A 21,927-nucleotide genomic window follows, 5' to 3' on the forward strand; every position below is an offset into this window, starting at 1 on the left:
TGGCCTCTGGAAGAACGAGGATTCCCTCTTGCCGTTGATTTGCTCTTTAAATCCGTGTCTTTTCACTTGCTCCAGGGAAATTTCTCTTTCTCTTCCACCCCTCACAGGAAGAAGCACATTGCCAAGCTGACACCGTCGTGCAGCATGGTTGCCTGAGACAGCAGCTTCTGCGCTCGCTGGAATAACTAGAGGGAGAAATATGAAACCTTAGCCCATCCGCCTGGGGAAAAGCGTTTCAGGATGGCGGCTCAGCGCATCCGGGCTGCCAACTCCAGCGGCCTCCCGCGGTGCAAGTCCGAGGGGACCCTGATTGACCTCAGCGAAGGGTTTTCAGAATCGAGCTTTAATGATGTTAAAGGTGAGCTCCTGGGAACGGCGCTGGCTCGGGGAGAAAATGCAGCATACGAGCGCTCAAGACCTACAGACTCTCCTAATTACAGGCTGCCAGGTTTCACATTCAGATAACTGAATCTGAGCTGCCTAAACTTCATCAGGTTATGAATTCAGCCCTGGAATGACAACCTCATGTTTGATTTGGTTTTGATGTGCAGGGAGGTTGTTTTGAATTTTCCCCTTAGTAATGAAACAGCTTCTTAACGAAGAATATTCTTTCTCTTTGCGTGAGTTTTGGTGACATTAAGACAAGAGCGTGGTGGAACAGAGAACCAGGGGGAAGGAGAGTGTTGTGAGCTAATGAGGTCCTGAGAGCCACTGGAGAATGGAAGGGTGGTCTGGAACAGGGGTCAGCATGCCTTCTCTGGAGGAGGCCACAGGGTAAATACTCGAATCCTTGCAGGCCATACGGCCTCTGTCACAGCTGTTCAGCTCTGCAGTTGTGCCGAGAAAGCACTCATAGAAGAAAGTAAACACGTAGGCATAGCTGTGTTCCAACAAAACTTGACGAAAACCGCCACCTGGATCACAAAACAGCTGACAAACCCAGGGGCTAGAGTTGGCCCACCCCTGGTTTAGAGGTGGACCTGGGGTTTAATCACTGAGTCTGGGTTTTCCTAGCAGCTCCATAAAACTGGACTGGTGGTGAAAAGTCTGTTCTTAGACACTAAAGAGGATGCTGATGGGTCATTTTTCTCCTAGAATTCATCCTGCCCTCACTAGCCATCATGGTGTGTCTCCTGTGAGGTTCCTGGCATCTTACATTTCGTCATCATCATCACCACCATCAGCTGACTTTGCCAGTGAATCCTGTTGAAACGATCCGCTGTGCTGCCTACAGACAGCTCAACAGCAAAAGCTTTCTCTTTACCTTATATCGTTAGTCCCTGGCACAAAGTCGGCGCTAAATAAATATTTCTTGAGCTAAACTGCCTTCTCCCAGATGAAATCATGACACTTTACCCTGATGTAGTAAACATATGTGCACGTTTCTGCCTTTTCTCTTCCGTTAATCCTCAACTTCTTCCTCTTCCTGTCTGTCCTTTATTCTTGTGGCCCTGAGTATAGCTTTAAATGTTCTTCTAAAGAAAAGACTAGCCAAGGAATCATGCGTGTGAGCTCCAAGTCGCTTCATTTGTATCTGACTCTTTGCGACCCTATGGACTGTAGCCTGCCAGGCTCCTCTGTCCATGGGATTCTCCAAGCATGAATACTGGAGTGTGTTGCCTTGCCCTTCTCCAGGGGATCTTCCTGACCCAGGACTGAACCCGCGTCTGTTACATCTCCTGAATTGAAGCCCCAAGGAAGCAGGAGGCTTTATTAATAAGAGCAGCAGACCTATTGGGTGTTGCTATAAATAATCGAGCCATTTATTTTTCGTAGTCGGGTACTAGGCACTGTTTTCCTTATAATCCAGCTACTCACAGTTGAAGCGGGAAACTGGGAACTTAAGTTGTGGGGTTTGGGCTGGGGATGTTGAAATGAAGAGAAGAGAGCAGAACGTTGAAAGATGATGACGCTGATCCTAAAAGAATGCTGCAGCTGGGAAGGAAGGCAGGCCAGACAGCTGGGACTGTGAGGCAGGGCCGGTTAGCTTAGGGGGATGGAGTCGGGAGAGACCCCTGGACCACACTCCTGAGGGGGCAACCAGTGGCCCAGGCAGCATTTCAGCCCAGCAGCTCCCTGCACATCCTGATGATAAAGCCAGTTTCAAGGTGGGATCTTATTTCAGGCAAAATATCTGGCACAATGTCTTCCACACCTGATAAATGTTTTTTCCTGTATAAGAACCAAGGCAGAAGGGTAGGAAATGTATTATTCAGTAAGTTGAACCTCCTGACACTCGGGGATATTTTTTTGTATTAAAAATCAAGGTACCTGTGAATCTGGGCAGCACTCTCCAGAATTCATTAAGATGGAACTCGATAGGGATTTTCCTGCATCTGACTTAATGGAAGTCCCAGCCTCTTGTCCCCAGGTGTCTGTGGCACTCAACTGATAAAGAGGCAGGTCTTAGAAGGGAGCTCACCCCGCGGTCCACCTCCACAGGGCCCCGACTGGAAGGGGCGCGGTCTCCCATCGGATGCGCCTCATCCTTAAGTGAAGTCTGTAGCCACTCCTCTCCTAAGAAGAAAGCTTGGAATATTAAGTAAAACCATTTTTATTCTTCATTTGCACTGATACATTTTCTCAGGCTACATCCTGCTTAATCGCTTTGGTTTTTAATTTTAAAAAATATTACTGTAAGAGAATTATTCTGGAGGAATGTAATAGGGATATAACTTTTGAGGAAGTCTAACAAGATTTTAATAGCCGGACAACTTTCTTTAATTTTCATGTGACACTTTTAATTTTTATGTGACACTTTCATGAGATGTGTCAAGGAAACAAAAAATTGTTTGTGTTCCTGGAGCCTGTGACTGGAAAACAAAGTAGCGGGGAAGATCTTATGCTATCCTTGGACCTCAGCTGACCCTCGAAGCTGTTATCTTTGGCTTGGCTGTTTTTATTCACTCCCTCCTTTCTGCGTTAAGTGATTTCTCTCCAGTGTGATTTTACAGAAGGGCAAAGCCACGGGAATACTAACTTTGACTTCGGCCAACACCTTGTTTCAGTAATGTGGATGTTGCTTCTCTGCTGTAAGCAACTACTGTGAGCAAGACATACCCTAACAGACCATAAACCCTCCCCCCAAAACCAAAATAAATACGTAGGGACATTTTGTATTGGTTGATGATCAATGCTATGGAGAAAAATTAAATTAGGAGGGGGCTCGAGATGTTTATTGCTTTATTTAATTTTTAAACTTTTTATTTTGTATTGGGGATAGCTGATTAACAATGTGATAGTTTCAAGTGAACAGCAAAGGGACTCAGCCATACATATACGTGTATCCATTCTGCCCTGAACTCCCCTCCCATCTAGGCTGTCACATAACATGGAGCGGAGTTCTCAGTACTATACAGTTGGTCCTTGTTGGTTATCCATTTTAAACATAGCAGCATGTACATGTCCATCCCAAACTCCGTAACTGTCCCTTCCCTGCAGTAACTATAAGTTCATTGGTTTTGTGAGTCCTTTGCTTGGACTAAGCATCATTATTTTGTCACTTCATAGGCATCATCTCATTTAATCCTTCCAAGAGCCCTCTGAGGATAGATGGTTTATCCATCATGAACAATCCCAAGCTCCAGAGATCCCACAGCTGCTAAAGTGAAAGGGAAAGAAGTTGCTCAGTCGTAATCCAATTCTTTGTGACCTCCTGGACTACACAGTCCATGGAATTCTCCAGGCCAGAATACTGGAGTGTGTAGCTGTTCCCCTCTCCAGGGGATCTTCCCAACCCAGGGAGCGAACCCAGGTCTCCCGCATTGCAGGTGGATTCTTTTACCAGCTGAGCCACAGGGAAGCCCTAAGGGTGCAGATTAAAAGCCCAGGTCTGATGATCCCAGAGCCAGATTTTCTCTGACACCCCAGACTTGGTGGTAGGTGACAGCCTCCCCAAGGCCCAGGTACACACCCTGCCAAGCATATCTCTGTAATTTAGTTAGTGTAAATAAATAGAAACTTCCTACCTTATTTCCTGAGACTTTGCTGAAGAAATACAATATAATTCATTATCATTTCCTTTATACAATTTAATTTATTTTTATTTTCTTTAGGAAAGGGAAATGGGCAGGTGAATTTTTTTGGCAGGACTGCCGATTTGATAGACTAGTAGTCATACATTAGACAAGATGAAAGTGTAATTCCACTAAAAATGTCCTGTCTTTGCTTGTTCATTTAAGACAACTAAGAAAATCTGCTTTCATTTATCTGTAACAGGAAGGCAGCAAACTGTAAAACAAGGCACAGCTGGGGTGAGGAAGGGGGCCAATATATGGGGTTATTTCCATCAGAAAGAAATGTGTTCATCCTCTTAACCCTAATCCTCTACTTAGGTATATGTACTTTGTCGCCTATGGGAGGTTTTTAATTATCCGTTGTTTTTCAAAACACATCCTACTTGTTTAGATGACTTTCTTTTTCTGCTGTTTCAATTGCTGTCTACATTGGTAACACATAGTTGGACACCAAGAGCCATAAATTAGCTTGAGTCAGTTGTTTAAAGTGTTGGCATTTTTTCAGATTGCTTAAAGAGTTGTTCAAAAGAACGTGAATTATGACCGAACCTCAACCTTTAATTTTCAGGGGATGAGAGAGAAATGATTTCATGGTGTTCTTCTGAACGATTGTTTAAAAGAGGCTGAAAGAGACCCGACTCAAAAATCTTATTTCATATAAACAGTTTGATGAAAAATGGGTTCAACTTGGGAACCAGGAAACGGGTCTGATTATCAAGGGTACGTTCCCCTCGGTTTATGTATTTTATTTGGAAGGGAGAGAGTGGAATTGGTTTTTAGACACAAAGAGATTTCTGCTGGAGGGCTTTCCTGGTCTTTGGTTACACGCATTGGGTCATTTAACACTGTTTTTCTAAATCACTTTCAACTTCGCTTTTGACCTAGCAGCAGTCCCAGTAAGTCAGTTAAATCAAGAAAAGTCCAGTTAAAAGGAGATGTTTAAAACCCCAGTTGTTGTTCAGTCAGTAAGTCATGTCTGACTCTTTGTGACCCCATGGACTACAGCACGCCAGGCTTCTCTGTCCTTCACCATCTCCGGGAGCTTGCTCAGACTCATGTCCATTGAGTCTGTGATGCCGTCCAACCATCTCATCCTCTGCCACCTCCTTCTCCTGCCTTCAGTCTTTCCCAGCATCAGGGTCTTTTCCAATGAGTCATCTTTTTGCATCAGGGGGCCAAAGTATTTTTGTAACTTCAGCTTCAGCATCAGTCCTTCCAAAGAATATTCAGGGTTGATCTCCTTTAGGACTGACTGGTTTGATCTCCTTGCAGTCCCAGGGACACTCAAGAGTCTTCTCCAGCACCACAGTTTGAAAGTATCAATACTTCGGCACTCAGCCTGCTTTATGGTAAAACGCAGGACATCGGATAATTCTATCATGCTGATTTGTATTTCTATGGATGGTGGAGAGGCTTTCTACCTGACTTAGACTGTGATTGGGATGTGATGGAATTTGGGGAGAATTCAGCCAGGTGAATCAGACCCCAGATTTCACTGGTTGGTTTCTGTCGATTATGCCTGGCTTGTTGTCTCCATGTCGGGGGTGAAGGTTTCCCAGGCTTCTTTTCTTTGTGGCTTGGGACAACATTCTGCCTCTTCTTGGGAGCCCACCCTCACCTCCTGTTCTTTATTTTGCACAGTGCCTTCTCCCAGTGCCTTGCTCGTCGACAATCCCACACCCTTTGGAAACGCGAAGGAGGTGATTGCAATCAAGGACTACTGCCCAACCAACTTCACCACCCTCAAGTTCTCCAAGGGCGACCACCTGTATGTCCTGGACACGTCGGGCGGGGAGTGGTGGTACGCGCACAACACCACGGAGATGGGCTACATCCCCTCCTCCTACGTGCAGCCGTTAAACTACCGGAACTCCACCCTCAGCGACAGCGGGATGATTGACAATCTTCCCGACAGCCCGGATGAAGTCGCCAAGGAGCTCGATTTGCTCGGGGGGTGGACGGATGCCAAGAAGGAATCCAGCAAAGCCTACAGTAATAATCCTTTCTGGAGCGGAGTCCAGACGAACCCATTTCTCAACGGGAACATCCCGGCGATGCCCAGCGTGGACGAGCTGACGCCCAGAAGCGCCGTGGACTTGCTCCTCTTCGACACGGGGACATCCTCCTTCACCGAGTCCAGCTCGGCGACCACCAACAGCACCGGCAACATCTTCGATGAGCTGCCGGCCGCCGGCCGCCTCCCCGCGGAGCCGCCCGTCAAGCGGGACAACCCTTTCTTCCGAAGCAAGCGTTCCTACAGCCTCTCGGAGCTCTCCGTGCTCCAGGCCAAGTCCGATGCGCCCGCGTCCTCAGGGTTTTTCAAGGGCTTGAAATCGCCAGCCCCCGAGCAGTTCCAGAGCCGCGAGGACTTCCGGGCCGCCTGGCTGAGCCACCGGAAGCTGGCCCGGTCTTGCCACGACCTGGACCTGCTGGGCCAGAGCCCTGGGTGGGGCCAGACCCAGGCGGTAGAGACGAACATCGTGTGCAAGCTGGACAGCTCAGGGGGCGCCGTCCAGCTGCCTGACGCCAACATCAGCATCCACGTGCCCGAGGGCCACGTGGCTCCCGGGGAGATGCAGCAGGTCTCCATGAGGGCTCTGCTGGACCCCCCGCTGGAGCTCAACAGCGACCGGTGCAGCTCCATCAGCCCAGTGCTGGAGGTGAAGCTGAGCACCCTGGAGGTGAAGACCCACCTCATCCTGGAGATGAAGGTGTCAGCCGAGGTGAAGAGCGACATTTTCAGCAAAAGCACGGTGGGCCTCCAGTGCCTGAGGAGCGACTCCAAAGAGGGGCCCTACGTCCCCATCCCTCTCGCCTACAGCTACGGGGACACAGTCCAGGTCCAGCTGGACAACCTGGAGCCCTGTATGTACCTGGCCATCGTCGCCCACGGCCCGAACATCCTCTACCCTTCCACGGTCTGGGACTTCATCAATAAAAAAGTCACCGTGGGTCTCTACGGCCCCAAACACATCCACCCGTCCTTCAAGACAGTGGTGACCATTTTTGGGCATGACTGCGCCCCAAAGACCCTCCTGGTCAGCGAGGTCACCCGCCAGGCCCCTACCCCGGCCCCAGTGGCCCTGCAACTCTGGGGCAAGCACCAGTTCGTTCTGTCCAGGCCCCAGGATCTCCAAGTCTGTGTGTTTTCCAACATGACCAACTACGAGGTCAAAGCCAGCGATCAGGCCAAGGCCGTGAGAGGGTTCCAGGTGAAGCTGGGCAAGGTTAGCCGCCTCATCTTCCCCATCACATGCCAGAACCCCAGCGAGCTCTCCGACTTCACGCTGCGGGTTCAGGTGAAAGACGACCAGGAGGCCATCCTCACCCAGTTTTGTGTGCAGACCCCCCAGCCGCCCCCCAAAAGCGCCATCAAGCCATCCGGGCAGAGACGCTTCCTCAAGAAGAACGAGGTGGGGAAGATTATCCTGTCACCGCTGGCCGCCACCACCAAGTACCCGACGTTTCAGGACCGTCCCGTGTCCAGCCTCAAGTTCGGCAAGTTACTCAAGACGGTGGTGCGGCAGAGCAAGAACCACTACCTGCTGGAGTACAAGAAGGGCGACGCCATCGCCCTGCTCAGCGAGGAGAAGATCCGGCTCAAGGGGCAGCTTTGGACGAAGGAGTGGTACATCGGCTACCACCAGGGCAGGGTGGGCCTGGTGCACGCCAAGAACGTGCTGGTGGTGGGCAAGGCGCGGCCCAGCCTGCTGGCGGGGCCCGAGCTGAGCACGTCCGTGCTGCTGGAGCAGATCCTGCGGCCCTGCAAATTCCTCACCTACATCTACGCCTCGGTCCGCACGCTGCTCATGGAGAATGTCAGCAGCTGGCGCTCCTTCGCTGACGCCCTGGGCTACGGGGACCTGCCGCTCACCTTCTTCTGCCGGGCCGAGCTGGACAGCGAGCCCGAGCGGGTAGCGTCCGTCCTGGAGAAGCTGAAGGAAGACTGCAACAACACGGACAACAAAGACCGGAAGTCCTTCCAGAAGGAGCTCATGATGGTGAGTGGCCGGCGGGGCACGGCTTCGTGGAGGCTGGGGGCCCAGTCTGGCCTTAAAGCCCTGGCACACACGGGCACAGGAGTGGTTTCCTCAGTCGGTGGGCCCGGGGTCTGGGGCCCCTCTCTGCTCCCGGACACTCACATACACCTGGGGACAGGCATTTACGTGGGCCTCGGGGAGGGGAGCCCCAAACAGCTCAGCGCCACCGGGGCGTGAGGGTCGTTCAGGTCTCCTCCCGCTGAATTTGTGAGCTCCTCAGAGGTCAGAATGCATCTCCCCCTGCCGGATGTGGGGGTTGGGGCACCAGGGGGCCCTGTGTCCACCCGCTCCTGTTTAGATCTCCTGGGAGGAAATCCATCCTTTCCTCAGATCTCCAGGGGGACCTGTGACATGAAAGTTTGGTGAACCACTGCCCCAAAGTCTAACTTGATCACAATGTGAATTTTTCTCTCTGGTTCTTACTTGAAGGTTCTACCCTCCTCAGTATCATTTCCTCTTCCTCCGTTTTGCTTCTGTTTGATTTGGGGTGACGTTGTGGTTGTTATTATTGTTGTTCAGTTGTTGTCACGTCCAACTCTTTGCCACCCCCATGAACTGCAGCACCCCAGGCTTCCTCGTCCTTCTCTATCTCCCGGAGCTTGCTCAAACTCATGTCCATCGAGTGGGCAGTGCCATCCAACCATCTCATCCCCTGTCATCCCTTTCTCCTCTTGCCCTTAATCTTTCCTAGCATCAGGGTCTTTTCCAATGAGTCGGCTCATCAAGTGGCCAAAGTATTCTTGGGGCTTCAGCATCAGTCCTTCCAGTGAACATCCAGGGTAATTTCCTTCAGAAAACTCGAGTGAGGACAGCCTCTGTTTTTGCCAGCACAACTGGGAACTGGAATCCTAAGTAAAGAGGGGGTGGTTAGAGCACCCCCTGCTGGTTAGAGCTTATAAACCAACTGGAAAGCGCCTGCCTTACCCATTCACAGCTTCTCACAGGCCTGGGCTCTGCACCGGTCACTCTGACTGCCGGTGCAGTTACCTGGGAGAAGCTTGATGCCTTCTGGGCATCCCTGGTTGAATTCATGCCAGCAGACATTCTGCTGATTCTTTCTGTAACAGAAGCCGACTCAGTTCCCTTCCCTGTCCCCCCATACGAACACGCCACTAGTTTTTGTTTCTGTGGGAAGCCGGTGACTCGGTCATAACCTATTTTTTTCCTCGTTCTGCCCATTCCACACAGCCCTTTTCACCTCCTAAGCCCTGTAAGGTATGACTCCCAGCGCCCCTGCATTTCTGTCATCTCAACTCCCCTCCTTCCCCCAGCACCTGCCATTCTGAGTGAGCGCCTGTTGGAATGGATGGGCCCGGCGTGTTTGTGTGGGTGTGAGGGTGTGTTCGTGGATGGAGGTGTTGCATTCACGTCCCGTGCTGCCCCCTGGGGCTGGGGGGTGCCAAAGGGATACGGTCCACGGGGGCATGGCCCCTGCTGCAGGGAGCATGACCGGCAGCCTCACAGGAAGCAAGGCATCAAGAAAGACCCCGTGACAGTGGCCCCACAATAATACAAAGTGCCAGACACACGGAACGGGATAAGAGCCTGACTTTGCCCACAGGAGGGAGACCGGACCTGGAGGTGGCAACCAGGAGGTCACCAAGGGCATCCATCACTGATGGTAGCTTCAGTCGGGGGGATGGGCAACAGAGGAACCTGCCCAGGCACTGGATGGGGCTCCCACACAGCAAGGAGCCAGGGCCCCCCTTCAGGGCTCACCCCGCCAGCCCACCCGTGAGATCAATTCTCGCAGTTTGTGTCCAGCCTGAGTTGCGCGGTGCCCTTGTGGATGGGCCTCATGCAGAGGGGCAGGAGGGAGCCACCAGCAGGGATTCTCCTGGATGGTGGAATGATGTGCATTCACGGACCATGAAGGGTGTTTAATTGGTCCTTCCTCACAGCTAGAAATCATTCCTTGAATGGGACAGGATGAATGAACCTGGGCAGACTGAGGAGGTGGCGCTCAGCTTCCATTTCCAACTTGTTTCTTTTCATCTTTTTGTTCAACTTGGGGAGCTTTTTCTGAGAGCGGGTTTTTCGGGATGCTTCCTTGGGTTAGTCAGGAGGGGAGCAGGGTTCCATGTGCAACTTGGACCTCCCCCCATCCCCTGCCAGGCCCGCACCCACCAGGACTCCCAGGCAAGGAGGAAATGAAACCCGACCTTGGCAGGAGCGTGGCCCTGGGACAAGGTTGGATTTGCGGTGCAACAGTGGAACTGGTTTAGCAGTGTTTCCCCTCTCCCGCCCCTCCCCAGCTCTTCTCCTATCGCCTCATCTTGTGGGCTGGCAGGTTTGAATGGTTGGCCAAACTTCTAGAAAGCACAGGCTGATTTATCCCAGCGTGTCTGGGGAGTCGCTGGAAACCAGGTGTTTTATTTCCAGGGACTTCACAAATCACTGGGCAGTCAGGCTTCCTGTGGCCTCAGTGGCTGATTTAACCCACCCCCCTCTCTCCAGCCCTGTCACAGGCAGACCACCTCTTCCCCACCCCTCTCGTTTTGAAAGTAGCTTTCTATTCCGTTATAACTCCTTGGTTTGGAAGCAGTGATTGAATGAATTAAAAGTGGTGAAGGTTTTCGGACAGTACATTTGCAGGCAGAGGAGAAGAAAAAGGAACCGAGGACTGAGTTGTCCAGCCTTCCGCTGCCCTGAGAACAAGGTCCAGCCCCTTCCTCCGGCCCACAGGCCCTGTAAGACCGGCCCCGCCTGGCCTGCCGCTGGGGGTCGTACCTGCCGCTGCACACCAGCTACACCCGTGGCCGTCTCTCCATGTCTTGGGCGCACCTGGCTGCCCCTGCCCCGGGCCTCTGCACGTGCCGTTCCCTCTGCCTGGAATTCTCTCCGCTCCAGCTTCACGTGGTTGAGTCTTATGTCCTGCAGATCCGGCTCAGATGTCCTTGTCAGACCTTGCCTGCCGCCCTCGATGAAGGGACCTGGCGCCTCTGGGTCACTGCGCCAGGCTCCCTGTGTTACTCTCTGTGTGCAGTTTTGTCCTCATGGCGCTCTCTCAAATCCGAAATGCTCTTGTTTACTCGTGTTCACGGTCCTTATCATGAGGCTAATTGGATATAAACTCCACGAGGGAAAGGATGCTGGCACACAGGAAACCCAGATACCTGATGCATGAGTGAACACGTGAGTGAGCGAGTGATGCAGGCTGAGAATCTGACCTGGACGCAGTCTCTTGAGGTCGGGTGTGTTTCTGTTCTCTGGTTCCGTTCCCTCTTTCACCATTTTAGTGCATCTGTTCAATATCAGAGCTGGTCCAGCAGCACCTTATGTAGCTGTGACCTCCAGCTGTTTCTCCGCGGCCCTGTCTCACCCGCACAGTGTAACCACCATGGAAAGCACCCCTCTGTCCCTGGTCTGCCCAGCTCTCCAGTAGAGGCCCTACCTGTCTGTGACAAAAGATGGCCGTCTAACACGGGTGACGCTACCGCCACCCCGACTATCATGGACGTGGGGGGAGGCGAGACACTGACCCCGAGGAGAGTAGCCAGGATGGATGGAGCTCGCGGAGCACCCCCAGGCATGAGAGAGCTTTGAACGAACCCCCCTGAGGATCGCTTGGCTGGCGGGACTTGTGGTTGGGAAGATGCTGGAAGAGGCACCACGTATTTGAAGAGCTTCTGAAGTCAAGTTCTGTTGTCAGAAACAAGCCAGGGGGAGCTGGTGGCGGGCATATGGCTGCGGCTTCTAACAGAGCTCGGAAGAGCCGCCCCATCCAGCCAGGGTGGGTGTTTGTACTCCATGTGCATGAAACACGTCTCGGGTGTCTACTGTGCCCTTATTTGGGGGTAGGGTGTTGCGCCTTTCCTTGAGGGAGACGCAGAGTGAACACCCACAGGCATGCAGGACCGATCAGTGATGGGCCCCGAAGAAAAGATCCCCTTGACGTGAGTGGGCCAGGGAAAGGCAAACGTGGGGGGAGGGCTGACACGGGGGATGGGCCGCAGCCCACCCAGCAGAGGGGCTGACACAGGGGATGGGCCGCGGCCCACCCAGCAGAGAGGGGCTGTTGGGTTGAAGGCGCAACATGGGCAAGGGCCAAGGGTGCAGGGGACAGGGGGTGGGGTAGTGCCAGAGGCTGGGCTGAGGCGAGATGACCGCGTTCTGACAGTGGGGGTGGCCCAGGCTGGATGACACTCGTGCTTTATTCCTTGAGCGTTGGGCCAGGGGATGGGGTAAGTGTTTTAGGGGACGGCAAGGGGACCCAGGTGTGTCCTTCTCCTTGGGGACCCACCCAGCTGTGTTGTTGTACCTTGTCACCTCCCAGCCTCCGAGCCACATGGCTGACAGGCAGTGCCCCCCACCCCCGCCCCACCCTTAGCCTGGCCCACCGTGGCACGAGGGCGGGCGGCCTGCGAGGAGGCCCTGGGCTTTCTCTCCGTCCTGCCATGCTGGGTGGGGGTCGGATGGCTCCGGGTCTGTGCTGTGGCCCAGAGGGGTGGTCCCCAGGCCATGTGCACAGCCATGCTGACCTTCAGAGCCCCCCAGGGTCCTGGGTCTGGCCCGCTGCTGTGGCTCATCCCAGTTTTGGTTTTTTTCCAAAATGAAGATAGTCCTCATTAGAATTTCTGTTTGTGAAGATGGCAGATGCTCTTTTTACATTGTTATTTGCCAGTCCTGAGAAACAGCAGCAGAAGGCCCCCACTCCGGGCCCGTCTTCCAAAGCAGCCTGTGTTAGCGGTCTGCAGTGTAGACACCATGGGTCTTTCTCCGTTCCCTGGGTTTGCCCTGCACTGTCCGTGGTCAGCTTCTCTCCCCGGAGCATGTGAGCAGGCGGCCCTGGGTCTGTGCGGAGCTGCCGCCCCCAGCTGGGCAGATGCTCTGGTCCTCCATCTCCAGGAAAGCCATGGCGCCTGGTCTCACCGTTGCCAACACTGCTCCAAGGCAGGTCCTGTTCCCGCGACTCCACAGGCTCGTCCCCTCCGTTTCGTGACAGCATTCTGCCAGCTGCAGGCGCCCTCCAGAGGAGGAGCCAGCGCTGGCCGTGGCAGCAGGGTCACATTGAGGCGAGCAAGGCCCGAGAGTGACGGGGGATGATTTAAAAGCCCACCGGTGTCCATCTCTGTCTCTGCAGTGACCGGACTGAGTGGCCCCTGCTGGTGGGTGTGCACCCGCCTTGCCTCTTTGAGCCTTGGGTTCCCACGTCTGGGATTTAGTTTTGTTTTATGAGAGTGAAAGGGTTTCCACAGGTGGTTCAGGGGTAAAGAACCCGCCTGCCAATGCGGGAGATGCGAACTCGATCCCTGGATCGAGAAGATGCCCTGGAGAAGGAAATGGCAACCCACTGCAGTATTCTTGCCTGGGAAATCCCATGGGCAGAGGAGCCTGGCGGGCTACAGTCCAGGGGCTCGCAGAAGAGTTGGACGCGTCTGAGTGACTGAACACGCAGCACGCGTGAGGCTGAGAAATGACAGAGTGTGTTCTTCTGTTTTTAAGGCATTGATGCTGCTTTTGACACACTTTGTGGGTCTGGGGAAGAGTTTTCTGAGTGTGGTTGAAAATCCAGGTGGGAAACATTGCTGTGTATTTGTTCGAGGACTTGGGGACTACAGTGAGTGGAGGGGAGGGCTTGGCTCCTACTCGAGGACGGTGAGGATTTGGGTGATGGCCATCTCGTGTGTGTGTGTGTGTGTGTGTGTGTGTGTGTGTGTGTGTGTGGAGGGTGGCAGACAGACCCCTCAGAAACCTAGCTCTGTAAGAACTGGAAATGTTTTCATTTAGCAACACTCTTTCGACGTAAGGCTATTCTTGACTCTGGGGGTTACACCCTGAGGGAGCGGCAAGGAGTCTGCCCTCCAGGCTGGGAGGGAAGGACGGAGAGTTGGCTGGAACTGCAGGAGGAACCGGGCTGTGGACAGGGCGACCTCTCCTGAAGGGGCCTAAGCCAGCAATCAGAACTGGTCCTGGGGCCGCCAGGAGCGAAGCCGTCGGGGCGGGTGGCCAGGAGTCACGGGTGGTGGCGGTGGAAGTCCAGGGGCGGGAGGGAAGGATGCTGTGGGCTCTCAGGGGGAGTTTCTCTGAAAAAAGAGAAAGTTGCTGTAGAATACAAGTCTAGGCAGGTGGTGGTTTTAGGAGTAAGGTCGTAGGTGAAATCAACACTGAGAACCTGGAGAAGCGAATGGAAATAAGGGGAGTGTTGAGATCAGGTAGAGTTGGGGCTCGAGAGGTTGGGATGAACGACTCTGAAATGGGAGCAAAACTACCTTCTCCCCCAGAAGAGGATGCGCTACCTACCAGCTGTACACTTAGGGAGGTTTCTGGGCTCTTTCCTGCCAGGTGGTCCCGAAGCCCCGAGGGCGCTGATACAGGGAGGAACAGGGTTGCCATGGTGACTGCCCTTCTGGTGTTTGAACCTCCGCAATGGAAGCTTGGAATGAGCATACGGCAGAATGAATGTCTTTTCAAACGGGAATGGGCACCCTGGCCAGAGGGCCAGCTGCTTTTGTAAGGGAAGTTTTGCTGAAACACAGCCGAGCCCACCTGTTCAAGTGCTGTCTGTGCTCTCTCGCCCCGCCCCGCCGCAGTCACGTAGCCAAGGCAGAGACCCCCTCCCTGCCTGCAGAGCCAGAAACAGATCCTGTCTCGCCCTACAGAGCAGGCTTGGCCACCCTGACCTAAGGCACGGTCACTGCAGCTACTGAGAGTCGAGCTGGGGCCAGTTTTGTGCTTTGCTTCCTTGGGTGTGTTCTGTTCCCTGCGATTACCTGTGTTAACTTGTGTGTGCAGAAACTAAAGAGGTGCCACAGGGAAAAAGTTCCAGAACCAGACCCCTGCAGCTGAAAAAATGTTATTTCTGAGATTTGGTGGGCACCCAAAAGGCATCCTTCAAAAAAAAAAAAAAAAATGTATGAACTACCCCTTGGCGATGGTGTGGGCAGCACCTGGTCCCAGCTGTAGCCGCTCAGGGGCCAGAGAGAGGGTCTGAGTTACTCAGGACCTTTGTCCCTGTGCCCTGTACCCTGAGGAGAGAGCAGCTTTGAACACCCCCACCAGGGATCCCCGAATCAGAAGCAGGTGACTCTGAAGTGTTCTGTTACTTGGAAAACAGGCAGCTGAGCACACACATGCTGCTGGGACGCTATGAGGAAGCCTGGGAGGGACGTTGTCACTGGGGATCGGCTGGATCAGTCTCAGAACAGTAGGCGTGGCTAGCAGGGGCCCTGCCTCCCCTGTGCATCTGGGCTCAAACCACACCACGCCAAAAGTTTTCTTTTAATTTTTTTTACTATTCAAATATAGTTGATTTACAGTGTTGTGTTAATTTCTGCTGTACAGCAAAGTGATTCAGTTATACATATAGAGAGAAACATTCTTTTTCATATTTATTATGGTTTATCACAGGATATTGACTATAGTTCCCTGAGATGTACAGTAGGACCTTGTTTTCTTTATTATTGTTATTATTCAAGCAAAAGGATTTAAATCCTGAATTCTACCAATCTATCACACATCCCCGCCCCCCATACCGTGAACATGTTCTGCAGTACAAATCTAGTAAACATTTAATGTTTTTCAAACAATGTCACTTGAAGATATCTAATTTCAAAGAGACCAGTTTCTGAAATGTCTGAATCATCGTGCTGAAGCCTCATGCACAGGTCCTGAAGTCACGTGGTGCCCACAGAGCTGGCAGGGCCATTGGCCTGAGTGCCGGGAAATCTTACCTGCCTCCCCTCAGCCCCCTCGAGCTGTGGGGCCCTGGACAGGCCACCCAGCATCTACAGAGTCTATAAAACAGACCATGCAGCAGTCCTGTCCCCTCGAGCTATGAGACCCTGGACAAGTCACCCAGTGTCCACGGGGTCTATAAATCAGACACCACGCAGCCCACACAGTGAGTGGGAGCCGGGGACAGGCTGCCTGGAGGCCAGACCAGCTCCAACACTGGACCCCTGTCCTCTCAATTTTATCTGCAAACTGGGGTGAGCTTTCCTTCTCTCCATGGGTCTTCTGGGGAGTAGATGAGCCCCGTGCCTGGCTCACCGGAAGGACTCAATGATAGCGGTTTATTTATAAAGACAAAAATCAGAAAAGGACCACATGGTCCTCTCTTCTGGTTTCCCACCTTAAAGCCAGTTGCTAAGCCCTTGGACCCTGGATGGCCTCAGAATGAGCTTATGTTTTAAAGGTAAAGATTGAGATGCCCATGCATTCTGCGAGCCCTCCTGCCCAAAGTCACTGTCCCTTCATTTTGTTAAGTTCCCCCAAATAAATGTAAAGCTTCAATGAGAACGCTTAGTCTAAAATAGCTGCGTTCTTTCAAGTAGCAGCCCAGCAGACTGACCTTGCTCGGGTGCCAGGCTGCCCACAGCTTCACAAAATGTTTGAAGCGAACAGCATGTTTGGCTCAGCTGGGGAGGGGCTGGCTGGTAGGTGTCTTGAAGTTTTTATCACTTTTTCTACGGAGCCTTGAAGTGACAGCCTCAGGTGCTTGGACAGAATGTACAGGGACAGAAAGGAGGCGGGGCCTGGTCTCAGTGTCTCTTCAGTTGCATCCTTGATGTCCGAGGGCCCCAGGGCATCTCAGACCCCATCTCTGGGGCCCTGGAGGCTCCCTTCTGCAGCTATTAGGCTGTAATCCGGGGATCTTCTGGGTGAATGAGGTTGGGGTGAGCCTTGGCTCTGTGGCTTAGGTGGGTCTGGTCCTCACCGAGTCTTTTCCTCCTGCCGGGGCTCCATCCTGGCCACCCACAGTCACCCATTCTGTGCCGGCTCCGGGGGACCCACAGCCCGACACCCAGCAGACGTCCGTGTGGCTTGAGGTGACGTGTAGGGACAGCAGACCTGTGGGTTTGTGATACTGATGTGGATTCATTTCTTTAAGCCAGAAATGTTACTGTGACCCCCGCCTCCAGCCTGGCTGCACAGAACCCCAGGGCAGCAAGCCCTGTGTTGAAAGCCTGCCCAATGGACCAGCCCCTCACCTGGATGGGGGATGACATCCAAGGAGGGGCCACATGCTGTTCGGATCACACAGGGACGTGGCCTGGGAATCTGCCCATTGCCTCCTTCCCAGCTGACGGCACTTCTCTCCTCCTGACCCCCCGTCCCTCCACAGTTAGTGAGCCCTGTGCAGAGACACATTGGAAATCTGTCACGGTTTTGACAAGGGTGGGGTCCCATCGACTCTGGAGACTCTTGATGGTTTGGCCTCTCTCAGCCTCCCTGTATCCCAGCCTTTTGTGTGTCTCCAAAACCCAAGTGCCCCGGATCTCGCTCTGCACTCCAGGTCCCAATCTGAGCCCCCTCTTGCGTCTCTTCTGTGAGTCAGGGCTCCGCACCCGCTGACGGCAGCTTGTCCTGCTCTGCGCCCAGACAGTCCTGCACTGGCCGTCTGGGTCAAGCGCATCACTTCTCCAGTTTCCCCAGTGGCGGCAGGAACACATGAACAGCCATCATCTCACCCACCCCGCCTGTCAGTGTCCTGGGGCTACCGAGTGGAAGAACCGCAGGCTGGGAGGCTCCAAGCAGTTGAGGTTCATCCTGCCTCCGTCTGGGGCTGTCGCAGGGCTGGCTTTGGGCGCTCTGCAGGGGTCTGTCCGTGCCTCTCTCCCAGCTCCTGGGGGCTCCAGTGCTGCAGCTGCCTCACCCTGTCCCCACCTCCAGTCTTCCCTCTGTCCCTGCGTGTCTGTTTCTCTCCGCATAAGGACGCCAGCCACATAAGGACACCAGTCGTTGGATGAGGGGCACGCACCCTAGTCTACCAGGGCCGCTGGGTAGCTGGTTCCATCTGCAAAGACCCTGCTGTGACTTACAGTCACACCAGGAGGTTCCAGGAGGGCAAGGATGTGCAGATGGGGGGACCCAGTACATCCTGTAATCATGGGTTCCAGCAGAGGGGGTGCTCAAGCCACACAGCATCCAGAGAATCAGCATGTGGTCTCTGCGGGGCCGGCTTCCCGGGAGCCCAGAGCCTGCTCTCAGCCCTGCCTCATCTCCGCCCCTTCCTCCTCAGGCCTTACTGAAGATGGACTGCCAGGGCCTGGTGGTCAGACTCATCCAAGACTTCGTGCTCCTGACCACGGCGGTCGAGGTGGCACAGCGCTGGCGGGAGCTGGCCGAGAAGCTCGCCAAGGTGTCCAAGCAGCAGATGGACGCGTACGAGTCTCCCCACCGGGACAGAAACGGGGTGGTGGACAGTGAGGTGAGCCCGGCTGCCCTTCCCTCCACCTGTCAAATGCAGTGGTGACGGCATCTACATTAGAGCCTTTTTAGGAGGACAGATGCTGAAGTGTGAAAGCAAGTGCTCAGTGCAGAGGAGGCTCGCGAGAGGGAGCACGTCCGTCCTTCTCGGGGTCTTCAGTTGGGAGCCAGGCCCTGGGTGGCGGCGAGGCTGCTCTGCGGTCAGGCAGGACATTGGAACCGCATCCTTGGAACTGCCGGTCCCTCACTGATCCTGATCTTAAATTACCTTCGGCCCACTTGGAGGACGCAGGACGATGGGGCTCTGCCCCGCACAGGGTTGGGTGGACAGCTCCTGGTGTGCTGTCAGCTTCAGCCAAGGCTGGCTGGGTCCCTACTCAGAGAGTCTGTTTTCTCACTTGTTTTGTGGAGGTCACTTTAAGCTTCTGGAAAGACGGAAAGGCTCTTGAGACCTAGGAAGCAGGAAGTCCCCAGGGTAAGGGCATCCTTTATTGACGTGGCGAGTTTCTAAATAAATGGAAAGTGCTATGGGGGTTGGAAGGAAAGAGGCCCCTTTCTGTTGGCTCGGCCACTACGTGGTACTGATAGCTTACAGTGAACGGTGTTGGATTCATGATCTCTGAAGAAGATTTAGCTTCGGGACCAGGGACCAGGCTTGATCACTCAGGTGCTTTTGTATAGCAGAGTTTTATTAAAGTATGAAAAGGACAAAAAAATCTTCTGACATAGACTTCAGAAGGGGGACAAAGAGTGCCCCCCACTCACTAGTCTTATCAAGGCCGTATATACTTTTACCAGACCCACTCTCAAATTAAGATGAGAGCAATAAGCATCTTAAGATAACAAGATTAGTCAGAGGGTTCTTGTTAGGAAGAAATATGAACTTGAGCAAGATACTTTGTTCTATTGACTAAGACAAAGCAAAGTAGGAAAAAAAAGTTTGTCCTTTTCTCCTTGAGAGCCCCAGACCCCTCTGTCTTTCTCGGGGACCCTGGGCTTCTTATCAACCTACCTGGTAATTGACTCAGCACTGCCCACCTGTTCTCACGCAAAGTGCCTTTTCCCCTCTGAAATGTGCTAGCCCAGGACGGGGTCGACTCTGCTTTGGGGTTCATGATGCTGGTACTAGGAGAGGTAACTCAGACCAGCTCTCTCACCGTCCCCTAATCTTCGCTCTCTCTTTTGGTTTTGGACGACTGCACCATCCAGGCCATGTGGAAGCCCGCCTACGACTTTCTCCTCACCTGGAGCCACCAGATCGGGGACAGCTACCGGGATGTCATCCAGGAACTGCACATCGGCCTGGACAAGATGAAGAACCCCATCACCAAGCGCTGGAAGCACCTCACGGGGACCCTGATCCTGGTAAACTCCCTGGACATCCTGCGAGCCTCTGCCTTCAGTCCCGTGGACCATGATGACTTCGTGATTTGAACAGGTCCCCCACCTCCTGCTGCTCTGGGGCGTGGACCCTCTGTCTGCCCCAGATACCCAGGCGCGCACGTGGCACTGGGGAGAGAGGGAGGGTCAGCTGCTCAGACAGACCCAGGGGCCCTCCCAGCTGGACCCTCACCCAGGACCAAGCACACGTATGATGTTCCACCTGCCTTCTCCATCGTGGGGGAGGCCCGAAGGGAATTTCTACTGCAGGTAGTTGCCAATCAAATAGCTTTCTATTTGTTAAGTATAAATTTAAATTTAAAATCAGTTTTTGTTTTTTTTTTTAAAGTATGGGGGTAGGGCGTACCAGCAAGGTGGTTATCTAATTTTTTACTGGACCCTAAATTAAAAGAAAAAAACACTTCTTAGGGTCAGATACTGTTGAGGTTTTTATGTTCTATAAAGACCTTTTTAAATTATGTGACAGATGTATATATGTATTTAAGGGTTGTGGGAGCGTTTCTGGTTGTCGGACACACTTTGCATTTCACCACTGAGCACGGGAAGACACTTGTCAGGCACTGGACCCTTTTGGCCGTGTGTGAAAAAGAAATCAAATAGGAAACGTGGTGTCTCAGTAAACGAGTCCAGTCGGTGCCTGCCCGTTCTTTCCGAGGCTGTCCTGGTCCTACGCTTCCCTCCTGTTTTTATTACCTTCCGACCCTGGCCTCGTGTTGCAGGAAGGATCGGCCACGACACAGGTGAAGCCTTTCTGAGCCCCTGCCTGTGTGCCCTTTGCCACCCGGAGCCAAGTGGTCCCTGCAGCTCTGAGAGGCCGCGCCCAGCTTCTCCCGGGGGCAGGGAAGGCTCGCTGCAGAGCTTACAGCCTCTCTTCTGGGCACAGAGAACACATCACCACAAGCACACCCTATGCTGGTGTCCAGAGACACCTGCTGGCGTTTGCCAAACTCCACTTCACCTGAAATGGAGCCCTTCTCCCCTCCTAGTCTGTCTGTCTCTCCTCTCCTTGGAAATAAAGAGCATAGGGAAATCTTTAAAGACAAAAAGCAGCATGAAGATTATCTGAGCAGGATGACCATTGTCTGAAAATGTTCTAACAAAATCTGACACTTGGCTGACGGTTGCCTTGATGACTTGATGGCTGGAGATCGCCTTGCTGGGCTGAATTCTGCACTTGTGTGGTTGCATCGTCTCAGAAGAAAGTGAGGGATGGGCGTGAAGAAACATCTGGAGGATCAATAGAGTCGATGCCCAGGAAGGTGCTGGGCCACACGCCGTGCTTACATGAGCGATGCACCATCTGGGATTCCGGAATCTCATTCTCTAAATCTGCTTGCTGGAAGCGCGTTAATTACTTAGTATAATCCATGTAAATCCCTTATTGGGCTAAAACATTCTTCTATTGATTCCGATTCGGAAGACCCACAGCTAGAAAACAACAACAAAAAACACTACAGATTTTATGCTGCAAAGACCAAGACACCCCACGATTCCCCTCCCCATCATCCCACGAAATCATCTCACATTCTGCGCGCCACTCTCCGCCTTCAGTCTTCCCAGAGAGCCTCTCTCACTTTTCCCCAAAGAAGAAACAAAACCAGTCGCACCTTAAATGCGGAGATTTTTTTCCTCAGGGGCTTTAAATAGTTTCCTATGCAACGTGTCTTGTAGCACAAATTCAATTGTACAAAAGTTGCAGTAAATTTTCTTTGGATATTTTAACCTAACTGTGTGTGTGTGTGTTTCTGTACCCAACCAGACTTTAAATAAAGCACAAAACCTAGTGTATCTATGCACAGAACAATGTCCCATTTCCCCACTCTGCCCCCCCACCATGGTCAAGGTGACATGACTTAGATGACAGGGTGACATTTGGGTTAGTGAGGATCTTGTTTTTTTGCTGCTGATTTAATTGCTCTTGGAATATAGGCATCTCAGCCATTGCTGACTAATAGGAATCAGTGTGGCTCAGAGTACCCAAAAGTGCAGGTGGCTTGCCTTTTTCTCAGTCTTTTGCACCTGGAATTGGCCAATCCCACACCCACCGTACACAGCTGAGCGTGGACATCAGGTTAGAGCAAGACAGACTCCCAGAGGCCCTGCCCTCACCTCACTCTCGGAATACCACGTAGCTCAGGGAGAGAACGGAATGGGGTGGGGGCAACCGATGGGGCCCAGCCCCACCTGGAGGTGGTGGGGAGGATGGGGAGGAGGCCAGCCTCCTTTAGAAGTGACTTGAGTCCAAGGTCAAGGGGTAAGCAGGCAGCAGCCAGGCCAGACCAGGGGAACAGGGTGTCTGCAGCGTTGAGGGGGCACAG

General features: G+C 53.0%; 1 protein-coding gene across 1 annotated transcript; it reads left to right on the top strand.

Moving 5' to 3' along the window:
• Nucleotides 1-240: 240 nt before the first annotated feature.
• On the top strand, nucleotides 241-21,266 carry SH3BP4 (SH3 domain binding protein 4). Its single transcript, XM_068964557.1, has 4 exons — nucleotides 241-358; nucleotides 5,658-8,017; nucleotides 18,021-18,209; nucleotides 19,418-21,266. The coding sequence occupies exons 1-4, from the start codon at nucleotides 241-243 to the stop codon at nucleotides 19,640-19,642; spliced, it is 2,892 nt and encodes a 963-aa protein (XP_068820658.1). The 3' UTR covers nucleotides 19,643-21,266.
• Nucleotides 21,267-21,927: the final 661 nt, after the last annotated feature.

The sequence above is a fragment of the Capricornis sumatraensis genome, chromosome 2 (assembly GCF_032405125.1).
Source record: "Capricornis sumatraensis isolate serow.1 chromosome 2, serow.2, whole genome shotgun sequence".
Taxonomy (NCBI): Eukaryota; Metazoa; Chordata; class Mammalia; order Artiodactyla; family Bovidae; genus Capricornis; species Capricornis sumatraensis.